Here is an 18,673-nt window from a genome sequence, read left to right as displayed (position 1 = left end):
GAAGAAGTGGACAGGGAGAGAGGAGAAGATGGACAGTGGGAAGGGGGAGATGGATAGAGAAAGAAAGGAGGACGAGATGGACAGAGAGAGGGACAGGAGCGGATGGATAGAGTAAACGGAGAAGGACGCCTCCTTCTCCTGACAGAGAGGGAGGGGAGAAAGAGATGGACAGAGAGAAGGGCGGAGTAAATACTAGATGGACAACGAGCGGTGGAAGCAGATCTAATAAATATGTACTCCCACAACTCCAGGTTCTGAACTATTGATTCACAAATATTTCCAACAAATTGGCTGAACTATGACGAGCCATTAGGAAGAATGATGGTCCTAACAGTGATCTTGGGATGATACGTACATCTTGTGGCCATTAGGAGAACAGTTCGGCCTGTTCTAATGACATGGCAAGAGAATACACAGGTGGTGGGTATATTCTGTCGCCACCAAACATAGGGGAATATTCTACCTAGGGGCTACGATGTGGAGGTGGCGTCTGTTAAGTCACGTCCATCGGGCGCGTAGCAAGGATCATTGATCTGCACGCACCAACGGCCGCCTGGATGGCCGCTCAGATGTGAAATTCTTTGAACAAGCTTGCACGTGGCCGAAAAGGAACCGTGAAATTTTGTATGACTAGGGCCTCCCATCGGGTAGACAGGTCACCTGGCGCGTCGATGGGGATGAGGTGAAGATGATGATGATGATAATGATGAAGAAGAGAGCACAACACCTAGTCCCCAAGCGGAAAAAATCTCCTACCCAACCGGGAACCGAACCCAAGCCCCTTAGCATAGCGTTCCGTCGCGCTGACCACTCAGCTATCGACGCGGACAGTTCTCTTACCGTACATGTAGCATTTAATTCCACGGTATTATATTACTTTGTTGATTACCTAGCCATGAGTTTGGATTTACACACTAAGACAAAAAGAAAAGAAAAGAAAAGAAAAGAGAGAGAGAGAGAGAGAGAGAGAAAGGCGACGCGCCAGGAAGGAAATATGGAACAGAACTGTGTAGAACGATATGGAGAGCCAAATGATTACAATACCAGAAAAACTGGATGATCTCTTCAAGAGAAAGAACTTCACAAAATGAGAAAATCAGTAACGGATTGGTGCACCTCTAGACCTTATGCAACTACTTGTTCGGGTTGGCATTCATTGATATCGTGCCAAATTCTGTCCAATTGCCACTCAATTTCGTCACAGATGCCCATAAAGCTCCAAACGTTCTCGATTGGGCAGAGATCTGGCGACCTTGGTGGGCAAGCTAGGGTTTGGCAGGAATGAAGACGAGCAGTAGAAATTCTTGCCGTGTACGGGCGTACATTATCTTTCTCAAACGTAAGCCCACGACGGCCTGCCATGAAGGGCGTAGAATATAATCCACGTACCGCTGTTCAAATGGCTCTGAGCATCAGTCCCCTAGAACTTAGAACTACTTAAACCTAACTTACCTAAGGACATCACACACATCCATGCCCGAGGCAGGATTCGAACCTGCGACCGTAGCAGTCGCACGGTTCCCGACTGCGCGCCTAGAACCGCAAGACCACCGCGGCCGGCCACGTACCGCTGTGCTGCAGGGTTAAAACAGATGACAAGTAAAGAGTCCTGCTATGAAAATAAATGACACCCAGACCATCACTCTTAATTGTTGGGCTGTTTGGCAGCCGACAATCAGTTTGGTATCCCACCGCTGTCTGGGACATCTCCAGACATCTTCGCTGGTCTTTGGGGCTTAGTTCGAAGCAGAACCCGTCACTGAAGACAGTTCTATTCCAGTCAATGAGATCCCAGGCCGATGACGTCTCTGGTTATTCCGCAGGTAGTGCTGGAATACCAACGTGGCTGTCCGACAACCAGGTCTGTGATGCCATTTGTTGTCATAGCAGTTCACCTTTCGTTGTCATCCGTAGCATCCTTGAAGCACAGCGGTACGTCGTCGACATTCTACGCCACGTTTTGTTATCCTTCATGCAAGCCTTTCTGGACTTATATTTCACCTGGATAATGCCAGCTCACACACGACGAGTGTTGCTACTGCTTGTCTTCGGCTTGCAAAACAGTGTCTTGGACAGCAAGATGTCTCCGTAGTTGAGAAAGTTTCTAGCACTATGGACAGGGCCGTCCAACCATCTTGGAATGATGACGACCCAACTGACCAATTGGAAGAATTTAGCGCGATATCCCTGAGGAATCCAACAACTCTATTAATCAATATAAAGCCGAATAACTGCTTGCATAAGGGCCAGAGGTGGATTGATACATTATTGACTTGCTCAATTTGTGAAGGTATTTCTCTTGAATGAATCAAGCAACTGCCCTGAAATTGTAATCATTTGAATGTCTTTATATGTGAACCACATCTATCGATTTCCTTCCCATTCGGATAATTCTTTCGTGGTACATCGTTTATTTGTGCCTTTTGGATTTGAGTCTATAATTGGGTTCAAAAATGGTTCAAATGGCTCTGAACACTATGGGACTTTACATCTGAGGTCATCATTCCCCTAGAAGTTAGAACTACTTAAGCCAGCTAACCTAAGAACATCACACACATCCATGCCCGAGGCAGGATTCGAACCTGCGACCGTAGCAGTCACGCGGTTCCGCACTGAAGCGCCTACAACCGGACGGCCACCATGGCCGGCGTAGAATTGTGTTCAACTGAGACTCATTGTATATTGTTTACAATAGACTTTGCTTTCACTCTGAAGTTTATCCGCTCGCAAATTCCGGAGTGAAGTCGCGCAGCGCCGTCTCCCTCCTGGGACCGTTTCTGAATCTGATCTGCGCCAGACTGAACTTTACTCCGAGCACTGCGTAGTAAGACTCTGCTGCTGGGCGCTGAGAGAACAATATTTGTGTCCAGTGAAAGGAAAAAGTTAGGTCCTTAAGATACAGGTACAATATTCATCCTCGACGGCCATCTGTACGTTTTGCATATTATGAAGGTCGCATGAAGTTCTAACGACTCTGCAATTGACGTTGCATTGCAGTGTACGAGTGGTGGATAGATCCCTAAGACACTGGAAATACACCAATCAACCTAACTTTTATGCAATAATTCAGCTATATGACGTGAAGTGCACAGTTAATGGTATGGTAATGGAATGACCTCAGAGTCCACTATTGGTAGGTAATTCCTTAACATATAGGAAAGATAACACAGGACTAGACCATTAGACCATGATTGTACATTGTGTACAAAGTTTATGGATGCAGCAAGACGTGCACATCGCTGGCTGCGCCTGTGACATAGCGTTAAAGGCCACTGTTCAGAATCAATAATCCTAACAATGGTCCTCCAGGACGCCACCTCCTTTGCTTATAACTTAGCTTCCAAGTGCACTGTTAGTGGTTTGATCCTTAAGATATAGTAAAAATTGCAACTGTCACAGCTTCGAGGAACACCCCAATTATACATACAGATTTTATGCTTGTGGCTTGAAGTGCACAAACTAAGTGCTGAATAACATAGGTCACTTATTGTTGGTGGGAATGTCCTTTGGACACACAAAAAGTAACAACTAACCTGTGATCATAGAGGTGCACCAGTGCATTTGGCTGTGATTTTGTAGGTGGCCCGAGATGGACAGTGCTGTGTTAATGACATAACTTGGGGTGATATTCGTGCTGGGTAGTGTTTTAAGGTACATGAAGTATTGCAATGGCACTAATAGTGATCCTCGTGGAACATCTACATCTTTACCTCATAATTTATTTAGCAACGTGACGTAGACAGTGCAGGCTGTGTTAATGACGTATGTGGAAAGTCCTCTGGTGATGGGCAGGATCCTTAGATGGAATGAAAGTAGCAATAGTCCTGATAGTGATCCTTTAGGCACACAAGAAAAATTTGATTGAATCGCCTTATTCTGAGAGTACAGAAGAAGGAAGTTGTTTTACTTGCTACAGGACATTTAACAGCCCACGTCGCATAAAATATTTCTTTTTTCAAGACAACCAGCTTTGACAGACTTCGCTGTCATCTTCAGGTCTTAGAATCTTTTTGTTGTGAAACGTGTTCATTTTACGTCGAACCTCATATAACACGACAATGTGGCGTGAGATTCAACGTAAAATGAATATCTTTCACAACGAAAAGATTTTTAAGACCTGGAGATGATAGCTAAGTCTATCGTAACAGATTGCGTTAACTAAAGAAATATTTTATGCGATCTAGCTTGTTGAATGTTTTCTTAACAAATAAAATTAGTCATGATTTATATAGGTCACCTGACCTACACAGTTGACACAGCCTCATTGTCAATTGGTGGTGTGTAGGTCCTTAAGAAACACGAGAAATAACTATGATCCTTGTAGTGAGTCTCAGGAGACACCTGCATTTTAACCCTACAGTTTATTTATTTGGCGTGAGGTGCACAGTTCCAGCTGTGCTAATGACATGACTCTCCACTGGTCGTCTGGTGGTCCTCAAGATACAGGAATAGTAACAACTGTCATAATAGTGATTTCTGAGGGACAGGAGTAGTAACAACGGTCCTAACAGTGATTTCTGAGGCTCACAAGCACTTTTAGGTCATACTTTATGTAGGTGGCATGAGATGTACGGTATCTGCTGTTGTGATGACTCAGACTTTGTGTCCAACAGTTGTGGATAGGTTTATGTATAGAAAATCACAATGGCGCTAACACTGATCCTTGGGGGAGACTTGGACCTTCTTCCAAAATTTGTAATGTGTAGCAGAAACTGTTGGCTGTGTTGATGATGTAGCATCAGAGTACACAGCAAACAGGTAGGCTCTTAAGATAGAGCAAAGACTAACAACAGTCCTAAAAATGATACTTGACAAACATGAGTGGGCTCCAGTCAAAATTTGTCTAGATAGCTTGATAAGAACAGTGACAGCTGTAACTACGACATAACCTTGGAATACGCTAGGGGTGGGTAGATCCACAATATATAGGAAAAAGTATACTGGACCTAACACTGAGCCTTGTGGGACACTTATACTTTTTGTGTATTATTTATGCAGATTGCTTCAGGACACAGCATCGGCTATGGTAACACACAACGCTGAGCAAGGATTCAAATTGAGGGTCAAAGGAGTATACGCTATACACATGACAATGACGACGGGCGTCAGCTGGTGGCGCAGACTCACCCCAATGGCCTGGCGGCGGTTGACCTTGTGGCGGTGTCTGCGGATGGCGTAGCAGGCGGCGATGATGATGACGAGCACGAGCACCACCCCGGCCAGCGCCAGTGGCAGCAGCACGCTGTCCTCCCCGTTGAAGCCCTGAAACACCACACCGAGGGGTCACACTGAGCAGTGGGCTGGGCCAAGTGCAGTACTGGTCCAACTGGACAGTGGAAGTATTACACAGATAGTTACCCAACTTCGAATATACTGAACCTGCTGAGGGATACCTGTCTTGTAGCACCTGTCTGGTATAAGAGTGGCAGACATAAACAATTAATCGAAATAAAATCTGTGGCTAAAGTGACCACTTTTATCATGGGAGAAACTGAGAGACGAAATCGGGAACAGGAACAAACAGCAGAAATCCAAACGGTCTTTTTGTGGGTCCTACCAACTATAGCTCCATCCTATGAATTGCTCGAATGGCTCAAACGATGGCGCTCTGTTAGCGACACCGAGGGTTCCAGTGAAATACTTCTATCAGGTCTGCCCGAGCACGTGGTTGCTAGTGCTAGCTTCCACTCGTGGGAGCAGTCTTCTAGGTTATGGAACGCTGAGCAAAGACATTCAAGTTGTGGGTATCCACCCTGGCAAAGGAAAATTAACTGCAGTCAGCTGTGCCTCCATGTACGCTATACAAACGACAATTGTTAATACACTGGTGTCCAAAATTACAGCAACAAACCGCCATTTCCCTACCCTGTGTCTTATTCACGATATAATCATACAAACTGTAAACAGATGTCGGTATGGTCGTGTTCTGCACGGAAGATGGCATTCTGGTCAGCAGAAACCACACCAATGATGTCGTCAGGGCACCTACCAAACGGGGGTACTGTTTGCCGAATAGTGCCGCATCCACAATCTCAGAGTACACAGTCATTAACGATGCAGAATGGCACGGAAAAGACAACCACCAGACTCTCTGTGGTGAAGGGCCGTAGGAAGAATGGGAGCAGGAGAGTCGCAGACTGGTGTGGCCCGATGCCTTTATGTGAATCGTTGTGTTGTTTCTCTCATTTGGCGACAGTTTATAGAGACCCAAACTGTATGCTGAAGACCAGGGCAGGGCCGACCGTGCGTGATGTCAGAGAGAAGAGAACCGATACTTGGCTGTAAGGTCTCAACGGTAACAACTTAGTACTACACAACGACTGGTATCCGATCTCCCAGCATCCACTGGACGAGTCTTCACAGAAGGGAACGTCTAGAGTCGAGTCATCAACTTGCCACCTGGACGGTCGAACAGTGGGTCCCTATCAGATATGAATAGTGATTCTCGATGTATTCGCATCTGTAGGCAACGTGGGACACGATTTCAGGACCAAAAAATTGTGGAAAAGACAAATATCGAGGAGAATGCCTAATGGTGTGAGCAAGGTTTACGTTGACCACTCGAATAGCTCTTCTTGAAATTTTATGGTCGAATCGGCATGTTTTAACTGGTGTCAGGTATCGTGAGAAAATATTGGGATCTCATGTGCGGTTGTTGCGAGGTGCTGTAGGCCAAGACTTCGTACTGATGGGCGATAATGCTCGATCTCATAGAGCACAGGTGGTTGATGTTTTCTAGGAAACGGAAGATGCTGCAGGCATGGCCTGCTCGCTCACCCGATTTGAATTCCACAGAGCACCTCTGGGATTCACTACGGAGACAGGCTCCATCACGTCAGCGTCCACCAACCACTCTCCAACACTTGCGAGCAGCTCTGCGGGAAGAATGGGCGTTATTGCTTCAACATCACACACAGCGTGCCCCGTCGTTGCCATGCCTGTATTGCTGCCTGAGGTGGTCACATACTGAATGTAGCTACAGTACATCGTTGCTGGCCGCGGTGGGAAGAATGTACGGTCGGAAAAGACCGGGCTCTTGACGGCCACGTGGCATTACCGAGCCATGGTGTTCAGTGTATAGCTCTGGTGCTCCGTACCGCATCTGCAGCAGCAATTTCAGCATCAAAGTGACACAAAGAACTCTTACAAATCGATTAATTCAAAGATAGCTTCGAGCGAGACGTCCTTGTAGCGAGCATTCCACTGAGCACAAACAAATGCCATAAGCGACTTCAGTGGTGTCAAACGTGAGCTCATTGGAGGGCAGGGTGCAGGTCTGTTGTGTTTGATGATGAAAATTGAGTCTGCTTCGATGCCAGTGATGGCGGTGAGTGCTTACAACTAACCGTGTGTCTGACACGCTGATCCTGGAGTTATGATAGGAGTGCAATTTCGTGTGACAACAGGAGCTGTCATGACTGCAAATTTGGACATGAGTTTGGTGATTCGACTTCTTGTGCAGCCATTCACGAACAGCACTCCTCGGGGTGTCTTCCAAGAGGATAACACTCGCCGACGTATCGCTGTTGTAACCCAACATGCTCCACAGAGTGTCATGTTGCCTCTGCCTGCTCTATCACCAGATCTGTCTCCAATCGAGCACATGTCGGATATCATCGGACAACTCCAGCGTCATCTACAACCAGCATTAACCGTCACTGTATTGACCAACCAAGTGTTACAGGGATGGCCAATCAAGCAGACGTCGGATATCATCAGAAAATTCCAGCGTCATCTACAACCAGCAGAGTGAAAATCTCATTCTGTCACTGTATTGACCGACCAAGTGTTACAGGGATGGCCAATCGAGCACACATTGGATATAATCTGACAACTCCAGAGTCATCTACAACCAGCATTAACCTTCACTGTATTGACCGACCAAGTGTTACAGGGATGGAACTCCGACCCACGTATTGGCATCTGGCACCTCTACAACAGTATTCATGAACGTTTGCACACTTGCATTCAACACTGGTTATTAATGTATCAGCGTCTCACATTTGCAACCGATTATTTCGGAGTCGCACTCGGGAGGACGACGGTTCAATCCCGCATCCGGCCGTCCTGATTTAGGTTTTCTGTGATTTTCCTATATCGCTCAAAACAAATGCCGGGATGGTTCCTGTGAAAGGGCACGGCCGACTTCCTTCCCCGTTCTTCCCTAATCCGATGAGACCCATGACCTCGCTGTTTGGTATCTTCCCCCAAACAACCCAACCCAATCCGATAATTTTGCGCTTACCTTAGGTTGTAATCTTGCAATGTTGACCACTGAAACGTGTTACTGAGACAAATGTATTTCATTACTCTGCAGTAACTATTTTTCGGTGTTGTGGTTTTTTCCATCAGTGTATTATTCTCTACTCCTTTGGCTACAAAACCTAGTTTTTCAGTATAACCTCCGTTCAATGCAACGCCATTACGCCACCTTACTTGGACGGCCTTCATGCCCGCAAGTCGCCACTCTCCTGGTCGACGTCGGAGTCAACGTCTTGTTGGATCACCCACGTACTGCAACCGGCGGAGTGCAACCTTCATTGGGCCGAACAGATGGATATCGGAAGATGCGAGATCCTTGCTGTAGGATGTATGAGGAAGAACAATCCAATGAATCGTGTGAGTTCCTCTCGGGTGGGCGGACTTACAGGATGACAAATATTGAACTGTAAGAAAAACGTGAATTAGTTACAAACTACGATGTGTACACACTTTGTTCAACATCTAAACCTCACTGCAGATATTCGGATTTAGGTTATGACATGTTCGATATGCCTGCCATCATTGGCGATGATGTGGCGCAGACGAATAGCGAAATTCTGCATGACCCGCTTAAGTGTCGGAACATCGATGCTGTCGATGACCTCCTGAATGGCTGTTCTGAGTTCAGCAGTGGTTTTGGGGTTATTGTTGTACACCCTCTCTTTGATATAGCCCCACAAAAAGAAGTCGCACGTGTTGAGATCCGGCGGATACGGCAGCCAATCGAAGCCCATGCCAGTGGCCTCTGGATACGCCATAGCCAGTCCCCGATTGCTCCTCCAGGACATCTAACACTCTCCTCCTTCGATGGGGTCGAGATCCGTCTTGCATGAACCACATCGTGTCGAAATCAGGCTCACTTTGGATAATAGGGATGAAATCATCTTGCATAACTTTTAGATAGCGTTTGGTAATCATCATGCCATCAAGGAATATGGCGTCGTCTATTCCGTGATTGGACATTGCATACCACGAAGTCACCCGTTGAGAGTGAAGAGACTTCTCGATCGCGAAATGCGGATTCTCAGTCTCCCAAATACGCCAATTCTGCTTATTGGCAAACCCATCCAACTGAAACTGGGCATGTGCATAGTAATTGTCGTCATGCCCTGTGATCAACCGTGCAGTTTGAACACGCTAACGCACACCATTCAGAAGTTATGTCGATTTTATTTCATTAATTGTCAGTCTATATGCGAGGCCTTGCATTGTCATAGAGGCGGAGAAGTTAGCATTTTTGTGGCGACGAACACGTTAAAACAGTTTCTTTAATTTTATGAGGGTAGCACAGTAGACTTCAGAGTTGACCATGGCGTCATGAGGGAAGGCGTCAAACAGATTAACCCTTTGAGAATTCCAGAAAACCGACTTAGGATGCGGTTTTGAACTTTTTGTTCAGAAGAGAGGCGATGTAGTGCCACTCTGTGGATTGGTGGGTCCTTCCAGTTCGAAGTGATGATCCGATGTTTCATCACCTATGGCGTTGTTCGACAAAAAACTGTTATGATCAGCCCCGTATCGCAGAAACAGTTCCGCACAGATTGTTGCTCTTCATGATATTCTGCTAGGTGGCGAAGCAACCAGTGGACACACACCATACAGTACCACAACTGACAACGAGTGTGTTAGTACTACCAAAACAGACGGCCAGCTGAGCAGAGACATGATAGATTTTGGTCCGTCAATCTTCTCGAATGAGAGTGTCCGCACGATCCAGCTTTAGAGAGTCACAGTTGTGTGAGGCAGGCCGGCATTTTGGAGATCGCACAGGTTTGTGCAACCTTGTTGCCATGATGACAGACGCCTTGCCAACGATTCGCCGTGCTTTTGTTAAGTGCCAGGTCTGTAACCTCCCATTAATATCTCTGGTTTTCCAGCTCTCTGGTTTGAACGTTTCTCTGTTAGAGATGCCATTTTGAGAACTACGTATAGCGTCATTTGTGACCCTTGTCATAGCTAGAATGATTGTCTCTTCCCCTCTGTTCCGCTTGTGCACTTTCTTCTCCACGTCATGGGCTACAGCGCCACCAGGTTGCATTCATTCTCGCGGCGGGCAGTGGTCGTAATGTTGCGTCTAATCAGTGTACGTAAAGGACATAATGTGCTTCGGAGCAACTGCAGATTAGTGCTGTCTGGCGGAGGAAGTGGCTACTGCGCTAACGGCCTCCGACCACGCTGGCGTGTGTCCTCGAGGGATGTATAGTGTGGAGTGCAGGCGCGTGCAGCGGACCGCGGGTAAGGGCTCGGAGCACGGGCCAAGGACTCCCATCTCTCCTGACCACCAGAGCGCAGTCGATACGCGCAGGGGCAGCACCATTTGCAAGCCAAATTTACCTTCCTGGCCGGCGTGCTATCGCGGGTTAGAAAGGCAGGTGGTCCGACGGAACAGGCCAGCACGCGACCCTTTAATTTAGGGCCCCTCTTATCGCGAGGGCAGCCCTTCCCCTATTGGCTTTCACGGCCCTCAACAGCGCCGCGCTGATGCGTAGGCGTTAGGGGCGTGTAGCCGTCTATCGAGCTACTTACTGCGTGAAACGACGGTGCGAAAGTAAGACAGGGTTGTAAACTGGTTCTCGGGCGAGACGTCGTGTTTTAGTTAATTACGTAATCCCATAGATCAGCTTTATATACATATACTCCTACATCAACATACAGAGCACCTTATGGAGTAATGCAGGACACTTTGAGTAGCAGTTTCCCTTCCCCTATTCCTGTCGCGTGTGGTTCGCGGGAAGAACGATTGCCGATAAGCCTGCATGTAGCTCAAATCTCTCTAGTTTGGTCTTGATAATCTTTCCGCGAGACGTGCGTAGGAGTAAGTGAGCTGTGCGTGACTCGTGTTCGTGCCATCTCTCTCTCTTTATACATTCTGTTTTTACTCATTTTATTAATTCAGTTACTGGTGGTACTGAATTGCTGCCTTGCCTACCCGTGAGGGGCAACAGCAGAGGTTATCTACACTACTGGCCATTAAAATTGATCCACCAACAAGAAATGCAGATGATAAACGGGTATTCAATGAACAAATATTACACAAGAACAAACACGTGATTATATTTTCACGCAATTTGGGTGCATAGATCCTGAGAAATCAGTACCCAGAACAACGAGATCTGGCCATTATAACGGCCTTGGGCATTGAGTGAAACAGACCTTTGATGGCGTGTACAGATACAGCTGCCCATGCAGCTTCAACACGATACCACAGCTAATCAAAAGTAGTGACTGGTGTATTGTGACGAGCCAGTTGCTCGGCCACCAATCACCAGACGTTTTCAATTGGTGAGAGATCTGGAGAATGTGCTGTCCAGGGCAGCAGTCGAACATTTTGTGAATCCAGAAACGGCCGTACAGGACCTGCAACAAGCGGTCGTCCATTATCCTGTTGAAATGTGTTTCTTAGGGATCGAATGAAGGGTCGAGCCACGGGCCGTAACACATCTGAAATGTAACGTTCACTGTTCAAAGTGCCGTCAATGCGAACAATAGGTGACCGAGAAGTGTAACCAATGGCATCCCATACCGTCATGTCGGATGATACGCCAGTATGGCGATGACGAATACACGCTTCGAACGTGCGTTCACCGCGATGTCACCAAACACGGATCTGACCATCATGATGCTGCAAACAGAACCTGGATTCATCCGAAAAACGATGTTTTGCCATTCTTGCACCCAGGTTCGTCGTTGAGTACACCATTGCAGGCGCCCTGTCTGTGATGCAGCGTCAAGGGTACCCGCAGACATGGTCTCCGAGCTGCTGCAAAAGTCGTCGAAATGTTCCTGCAAATGGTTGTTCTCTTGCAAACGTCCCCATCTGTAGACTCAGGGATCGAGACGAGGCGGCACGATCCGTTACAGCCATGCGATAAGATGCCTATCATCTCGACTGCTAGTGATGCGAGGCCGTTGGAATCCAGCACGGCGTTCCGTATTACCCTCCTGAACCCACCGATTCCAAATTCTGCTAACACTCATTTGATTTCGACCAGCGCGAGCAGCAATGTCGTGATTCGATAAAGCGCTATCGCGATAGGCTACAATCCGACCATTATCAAAGTCGGAAACGTGATGGTACGTATACAAAAGTCATCACAACAACGTTTCACCTGGCATCGCCGTTCAACTGTGTATGAGAAATCGGTTGGAAACTTTCCTCATGTCAGCACTTTGTAGGTGTCACCACCGGCGCCAACCTTGTCTGAATGCTTTGAAAAGCTAATCATTTGCACATCACAGCATGTTCTCTAGTCGGTTGAATTTCGCGTCTGTAGTACATTATCTTCGTTGTGCAGGAATTTTAATGGCCAGTAGTGTATATATGCCCCGCCGTTTTCTCTCTGCTGGACTGCTATTAATTCACGGTTGTCGTGTGTTGAGAAGTTAATTCGTATCTGGCAGTCAGTTGCAACGCTCCAGCAGTGGAGTTCGCACCTGGCAGTCGGACAGTTGGGACGCGGCAGGAGTCGGTCGGGTTGGAGCGGCAGTCTGGTTTGGATGGCCATGATTCGCCCGACTGCTGCCGGCACACATGGTTTCAATAGGGACAGTAATGTTTGATCGTCGGTTGGTCGTCTTACCGGACGACTTGATTGCTCGCCGATTGTTTATGTGTTGGAGATGTGTGTGTCTCAACTCGAGGTTCGTCCTCGTCACTGCATAGTCACTGTTTTTACCATTGGTCACGTTCTTCGTCTGTGGTATTGTTTGCAGGTTGTGATGTCCACTGCCCAGGTTAGTGCTGTTTCCGTACTGATGTGTAGCAGTTCGTTGGTTGGCGCAGTCGCGACGTAGCTTCAGTAGCGCATGCAGCGTGAAGAAGAGGCGGATAGCCATCACTTGTCCGATAATTGCCGGCACACATGTTTTCAGTGGATACCACTTAGGTTGATCGTCGGTCGGTCGTCTTGTTAGACGACGTGTATTTGGCCGGAGATTACATAGGGGTTGGCTGTGTGCGCCGATTCGTGGTTCGTCCTCGCTATTGCACAGTGATTGCCGTGAGCATCGTCTAGTCCTCGTGCAGATGTTCGTGCGGCTGTGTGTACTTATGCGATTTAAACTGACAAGTTAATTTAAATGTTGTCGGCGTACTGCCTCTGGCCGGCCGCGGTGGTCTCGCGGTTCTAAGCGCTCACTCCGGAGCCGCGCGACTGCTACGTCTCAAGTTCGAATCCTGCCTCGGGCATGGATGTGTGTGATGTCCTTAGGTTAATTAGGTTTAAGTAGTTCTAAGTTCTAGGGGACTAATGACCACAGCAGTTGAGTCCCATAGTGCTCAGAGCCATTTGAACTGCCTCTGAGTTAGTCGGTCGTTTGATTAAACGACAAGGATATTCGGGTCGTTCAGCCCTTATAGGTTGTCTGGGGTCCGTTCTTTTTTGGTTCCACGGTCTCTGTTGTCAGCATCGTTGGAATCTTGGTGCAAGAGCGGAGCGGAACCTTGGTGTAATCGTGGAGAGGAATTCACCTTGAGCATTGGTCTGTTGATGGTCTGTCGGTTGGGTTGTCGTCGGATTGTTGAAGGTTGGGACGACTACCTGTCTCCCGCAAGCGAACGTTAATATTTCTAGTGCAGACCGACCCCCGGAAACTTCTGAACGCCGCTGGCTGTACTGCCTTTTCTTATTGGTGTTTGTGTACTTTAATGGCTCATAGCCGATGGTTTGAATTTGTATGCTTTTATTTGGGTTTTAAATAATGGGCCTTTAGCCGCTGTAAAATGTAAAGCTACTGGCTTGTCAAGTCTTGCATTGTTTGGCCTTCAGCCTCATTTAAAATAATTTTTTCCTGGATAAGGCTCTGGGCCTTCTGCAGTTTGAAAATTTATGTTTTTCAATCATGGGCCTTCAGCCGTCTTAAAATTTAAATTCTGTACTTGTTAAATCTTAGATTGTTTGGGCCTTCAGCCTCATTTGAAATATTATTTAAGGATAAAATTTGCGCTCTAATGTTGGGGCATCTGAATAAAGTTATATGTGTTCGAGTGGAACTGACAGCTCCTTATTTTGGCTCCTTCCCACAATTTGTTCTATCAGTCTTGTCCTGTGATTTCAATAAGCAATATGTTGGTTGACTTTTCTAGGAATGTACGCCCTGTGAACTTCAACAGTAGACCGCGACGTGTTGCAGAACGCCTCCCTTGCAGCGTCTGCGACTGTAGTTGACTGAGCATCTCTGTGACGCTTCTGCACTTGCTAAATGAAACTGTGACGGAACGTGTTGCTCTTCTTTGGATCTCCTCTATTTCCTGTATAAGTCCTATTTGGTGAAGTTGCAATACTGGTCGATCAAATAATTTGTTGATGGACTCATTGTCCAGAAGATCCAATCATTGAACTTACTCTGTCATATGCATCATTCGCAATTAATTTTATGTGGTCGTCCCACTTCAAATCGCTCCATATACACTCTCATACACTACTGGCCATTAAAATTTGCTACACCACGACGATGACGTGCCACAAACGCGAAATTTAACTGACAGGAGAAAGATGCTGTGATATGCAAATGATTAGATTTTCAGAGCATTCAGACAAGGTTGGTACCGGTGGCGACACCTACAACGTGCTGACATGAGGAAAGTTTCCAACCGATTTCTCATACATAAACAGCAGTTGACCGGCGTTAACGTTGTTGTGATGCCTCGTGTAAGGACGAGAAATGCGTACCATCACGTTTCCGACTTTGATAAAGGTCGGATTGTAGCCCATCGTGATTGCGGTTTATTGTATCGCGACATTGCTGCTCGCATTGGTCGAGATCCAATGACTGTTAACAGAATATGTAATCGGTGGGTTCAGGTGTGTAATACGGAACGCGGTGCTAGATCTCAACGGCCTCGTAACACTAGCAGTCGAGATGACAGGCATCTTATCCGCATGGCTCTAACGGATCGTGCAGCCACGTCCCGATCCCCGAGTCAACAGATTGGGACGTTTGCAAGGCAACAACCATCTGCTCGAACAGTTCGACGACGTTTGCAGCAGCATGGACTATCAGCTCAGAGACCACGGCTGCGGTTACGCTTGACGCTGCATCACAAACTGGAGCGCCTGCGATGGTGTACTCGACGACGAACGTCATTTTTTCGGATGAATCCAGGTTCTGTTTACAGCATCATGATGGTGGCATCCGTGTTTGGTGAATTCGCGGTGAACGCACATTAGAAGCTGGTATTCGTCATCGCCATACTGGCGTATCACCCCGCGTGATGGTATGGGATGCCATTGGTTACACTTCTCGGTCACCTCTTGTTCGCAATGACGGCACCTTGAACAGTGGACGTTACATTTCAGATGTGTTATGACCCGTGGCTCTACCCATCATTCGATCCCAGCGAAACACTACATTTCAGCAGGATAATTCACAACCGCATGTTGCAGGTCCTGTACGGGCCTTTCTGGATACAGAAAATGTTCGAATGCTGCCGTGGCCAGCACATTCTCCAGATCTCTCACCAACTGAAAACGTCTGGTAAATGGTGACCGAGCAAATGGCTCGTCACAATACGCCAGTCACTACTCTTGATGAACTGTGGCCTCGTGTTGAAGCGTGATTCCCTAAATCACTCTAGCCAAATGCCGGGATGGTTCCTCTGAAAGGGCACGGCCGACTTCCTTCGCCATCCTTCCCTAATCCGATGAGACCGATGACCACGTTGTCTGGTCTCCTTCCCCAAACAACCAACCAACCAACCAACCAATCGTGTTGAAGCTGCATGGGCAGCTGTACCTGTACACGACATCCAAGCTCTGTTTGACTCAATTCCTAGGCGTATCAAGGCCGTTATTACGGCCAGAGGTGGTTGTTCTGGGTACTCATTTCTCAGGATCTATGCACCCAAATTGCATGAAAATGTAATCACTTGTCAGTTCTAGTGTAACATATCTGTCCAATGAATACCTGTTTACCATCTGCATTTGATCTTGGTGTAGCAATTTTAATGGCCAGTAGTGTACATACTTGATGGAAATAACTGCTTTCAATGACTCTTCTGAAATTTTATAATCGTACAACGAAGGATCTTTCTGTCTATGTATTCATAGAACATTACATTTGTTTATATTTAGTGTCAGTTTCCACTCCCTGCATCACAGGTCAATCCTCTGCAGGTCTCTGCATTTCGCAACAATTTTCTAGCATCGATACAAGTCTGTATTCAACAGTATGGGCTCTTAGTATGCTCGCCTAATATATTCGCAAAGATGTAGCGCAAAGATCTATAGTAGGCGCTGCATCAAGCGCACTTATCATGAGAGAGACACATCTGCAAGCAAGATGCCGCCAACGGCCCCTCGAGAGCATGTCTTTAGGCCGGCACCACTGACGGGAGGGCTTCACATAATCACAGAGGTTGGCGCTTGTCATTCATTTGCAGAGCCGGCTCAAGTCACATCGCAGGTTACGAGAGTATATAGTCACCAGATATGAGAGCACATCAAGATTACCGACACTGTCTGCAAGAGGACTATTATTTATGAGCTTGTACGACAACACATGGACTCTATTCGAGTTAAGGATCCAGTACAAGTAAATACAGAACCTTAATAAACCAGATTTGCATTTGTGTTTTAGAAAGTGGATACCGGCCACCCATACCAACATGCTTTCCTTTGCTTCCTTATGGTACAAGACACTACACTTGGAAGTTCCGAGGTCATCTGTTACGTCATTTATATACAGGGTGGTCCATTGATAGTGACCGGGCCAAATATCTCACGAAATAAACGTCAAACGAAAAAACTACAAAGAACGAAACTCGTATAGCTTGAAGGGGGAAACCAGATGGCGCTATGGTTGGCCCGCTAGATGGCGCTACCATAGGTCAAACGGATATGAACTGCGTTTTTTTTAAAATAGGAACCCTCATTTTTTATTACGTATTCGTGTAGTAGGTAAAGAAATATGAATGTTTTACTTGGACCACTTCTTTCACTTTATGATAGATGGCGCTATAACACTACCATGTGACAGGACCGAAGTCCCTTAACTGAAGATTTGTCTCCATTCAGAACGGTATGTTGTGTTCTGTTTGTAGGAAACCCTTCAATGCAGAAAGACAGCTGGTCTGATATTCCGTGCACGAGTATTTTATTAGTTAGGCGACAGTGCGGAATCAATAATTATGGTGTACGTGTACGTGGAAAAAGTGTTTGCGCAGCAATCGCCGACATAGTGTAACTGAGGCGGAATAAGGGGCACCCAACCCGCATTCACCGAGGCAGATGGAAAAACGCCTAAAAAACGATCCACAGATTTCCCGGAAAACCGGGCGGATTCGTGCCGGGGACCAGCACGCCTTTCCACTCGGGAAGCAGTTCGTTAGACCGCGCGGTAAATTTGGCGGGCTGTTCAGATACTGCTAGAGTAACAATGTATTTTGAAAATAGTAAATTATATCCAAAATTTTATTCTTAGAAATTAGTAGGTACTTAACATAGGTCACCGAGCGAGGTGGCGCAGTGGTTAGACACTGGACTCGCATTCGGGAGGACGACGGTTCAATCCCGCGTCCGGTCATCCTGATTTAGGTTTTCCGTTATTTCCCTAAATCACTCCAGGCAAATGCCGGGATGGTTCCTCTCACAGGGCACGGCCGACTTCCTTCCCCATCCTTCCCTAATCCGATGAGACCGATGACCACGCTGTCTGGTCTCCTTCCCCAAACCAACCAACCAACTTTAACATAGGTCACTTGCAAACAGGGTGCACATAACATTAGTTTTCCTTTAACTTACCACCGTTTGCTTGCTGGCCGGAGTAACGAAACATTACTGTGAAACCTCTCAAAAATACAAATGTAGAAGGTTCAAATTGATTCAGATTATGACACTGGCTTTTGCATTACGACAACAATTCTGCCATTATACGTCAGCTAAATGCAGATAAACAGTGGGAAGGAAGACAACCTAACTTTGCTTACTTGCTTAAAGAATTATTCACATTTACGTGATTAGAAACGGCTTTTGTAGCACAATTGCATTCAGGAACATAGTCACGATCTTAATGTCAGTGCGAGTTACTCCCATCATCCTCGCAATTCCGTCCCTGAATAGAATTTCTTGTCGCGAACACCGCACACGGTACTATTAATGTCAGCCATGTTTCTTGCACTTTGCACTGTTTACACATACTCACAAGACTTTCATTAGTGAGAATCCGAAATTAGAGATACAGTTGCCACTTCTTGCTTAATCATGCAATTACACTATAGCGCCAAAGAAACTGGTACAGGCATGCATATTCAGATATGTGGTTAAAATGGCTCTGAGCACTATGGGACTTAACATCTGTGGTCATCAGTCCCCTAGAACTTAGAGCTACTTAAACCTAACTAACCTAAGGACATCACACACATCCATGCCCGAGGCAGGATTCGAACCTGCGACCGTAGCAGTCCCGCGGTTCC

General features: G+C 46.7%; 1 protein-coding gene across 2 annotated transcripts in view; it reads right to left on the bottom strand.

Annotated features, from left to right (window-relative positions):
• LOC126291839 (uncharacterized) overlaps positions 1-18,673 on the bottom strand; it is a 501,394-nt gene that overhangs the window by 86,667 nt on the left and 396,054 nt on the right. For both annotated transcript variants that reach the window (XM_049985553.1, XM_049985554.1), the window contains exon 6: positions 5,128-5,262. In XM_049985553.1, the coding sequence (XP_049841510.1) occupies positions 5,128-5,262 (135 nt within the window). The remainder of the gene's footprint in view (positions 1-5,127; positions 5,263-18,673) is intronic.

Source organism: Schistocerca gregaria, chromosome 9 (genome assembly GCF_023897955.1).
Source record: "Schistocerca gregaria isolate iqSchGreg1 chromosome 9, iqSchGreg1.2, whole genome shotgun sequence".
NCBI classification, from domain to species: domain Eukaryota; kingdom Metazoa; phylum Arthropoda; class Insecta; order Orthoptera; family Acrididae; genus Schistocerca; species Schistocerca gregaria.
This window is presented reverse-complemented; position numbering and strand designations above follow the sequence as displayed.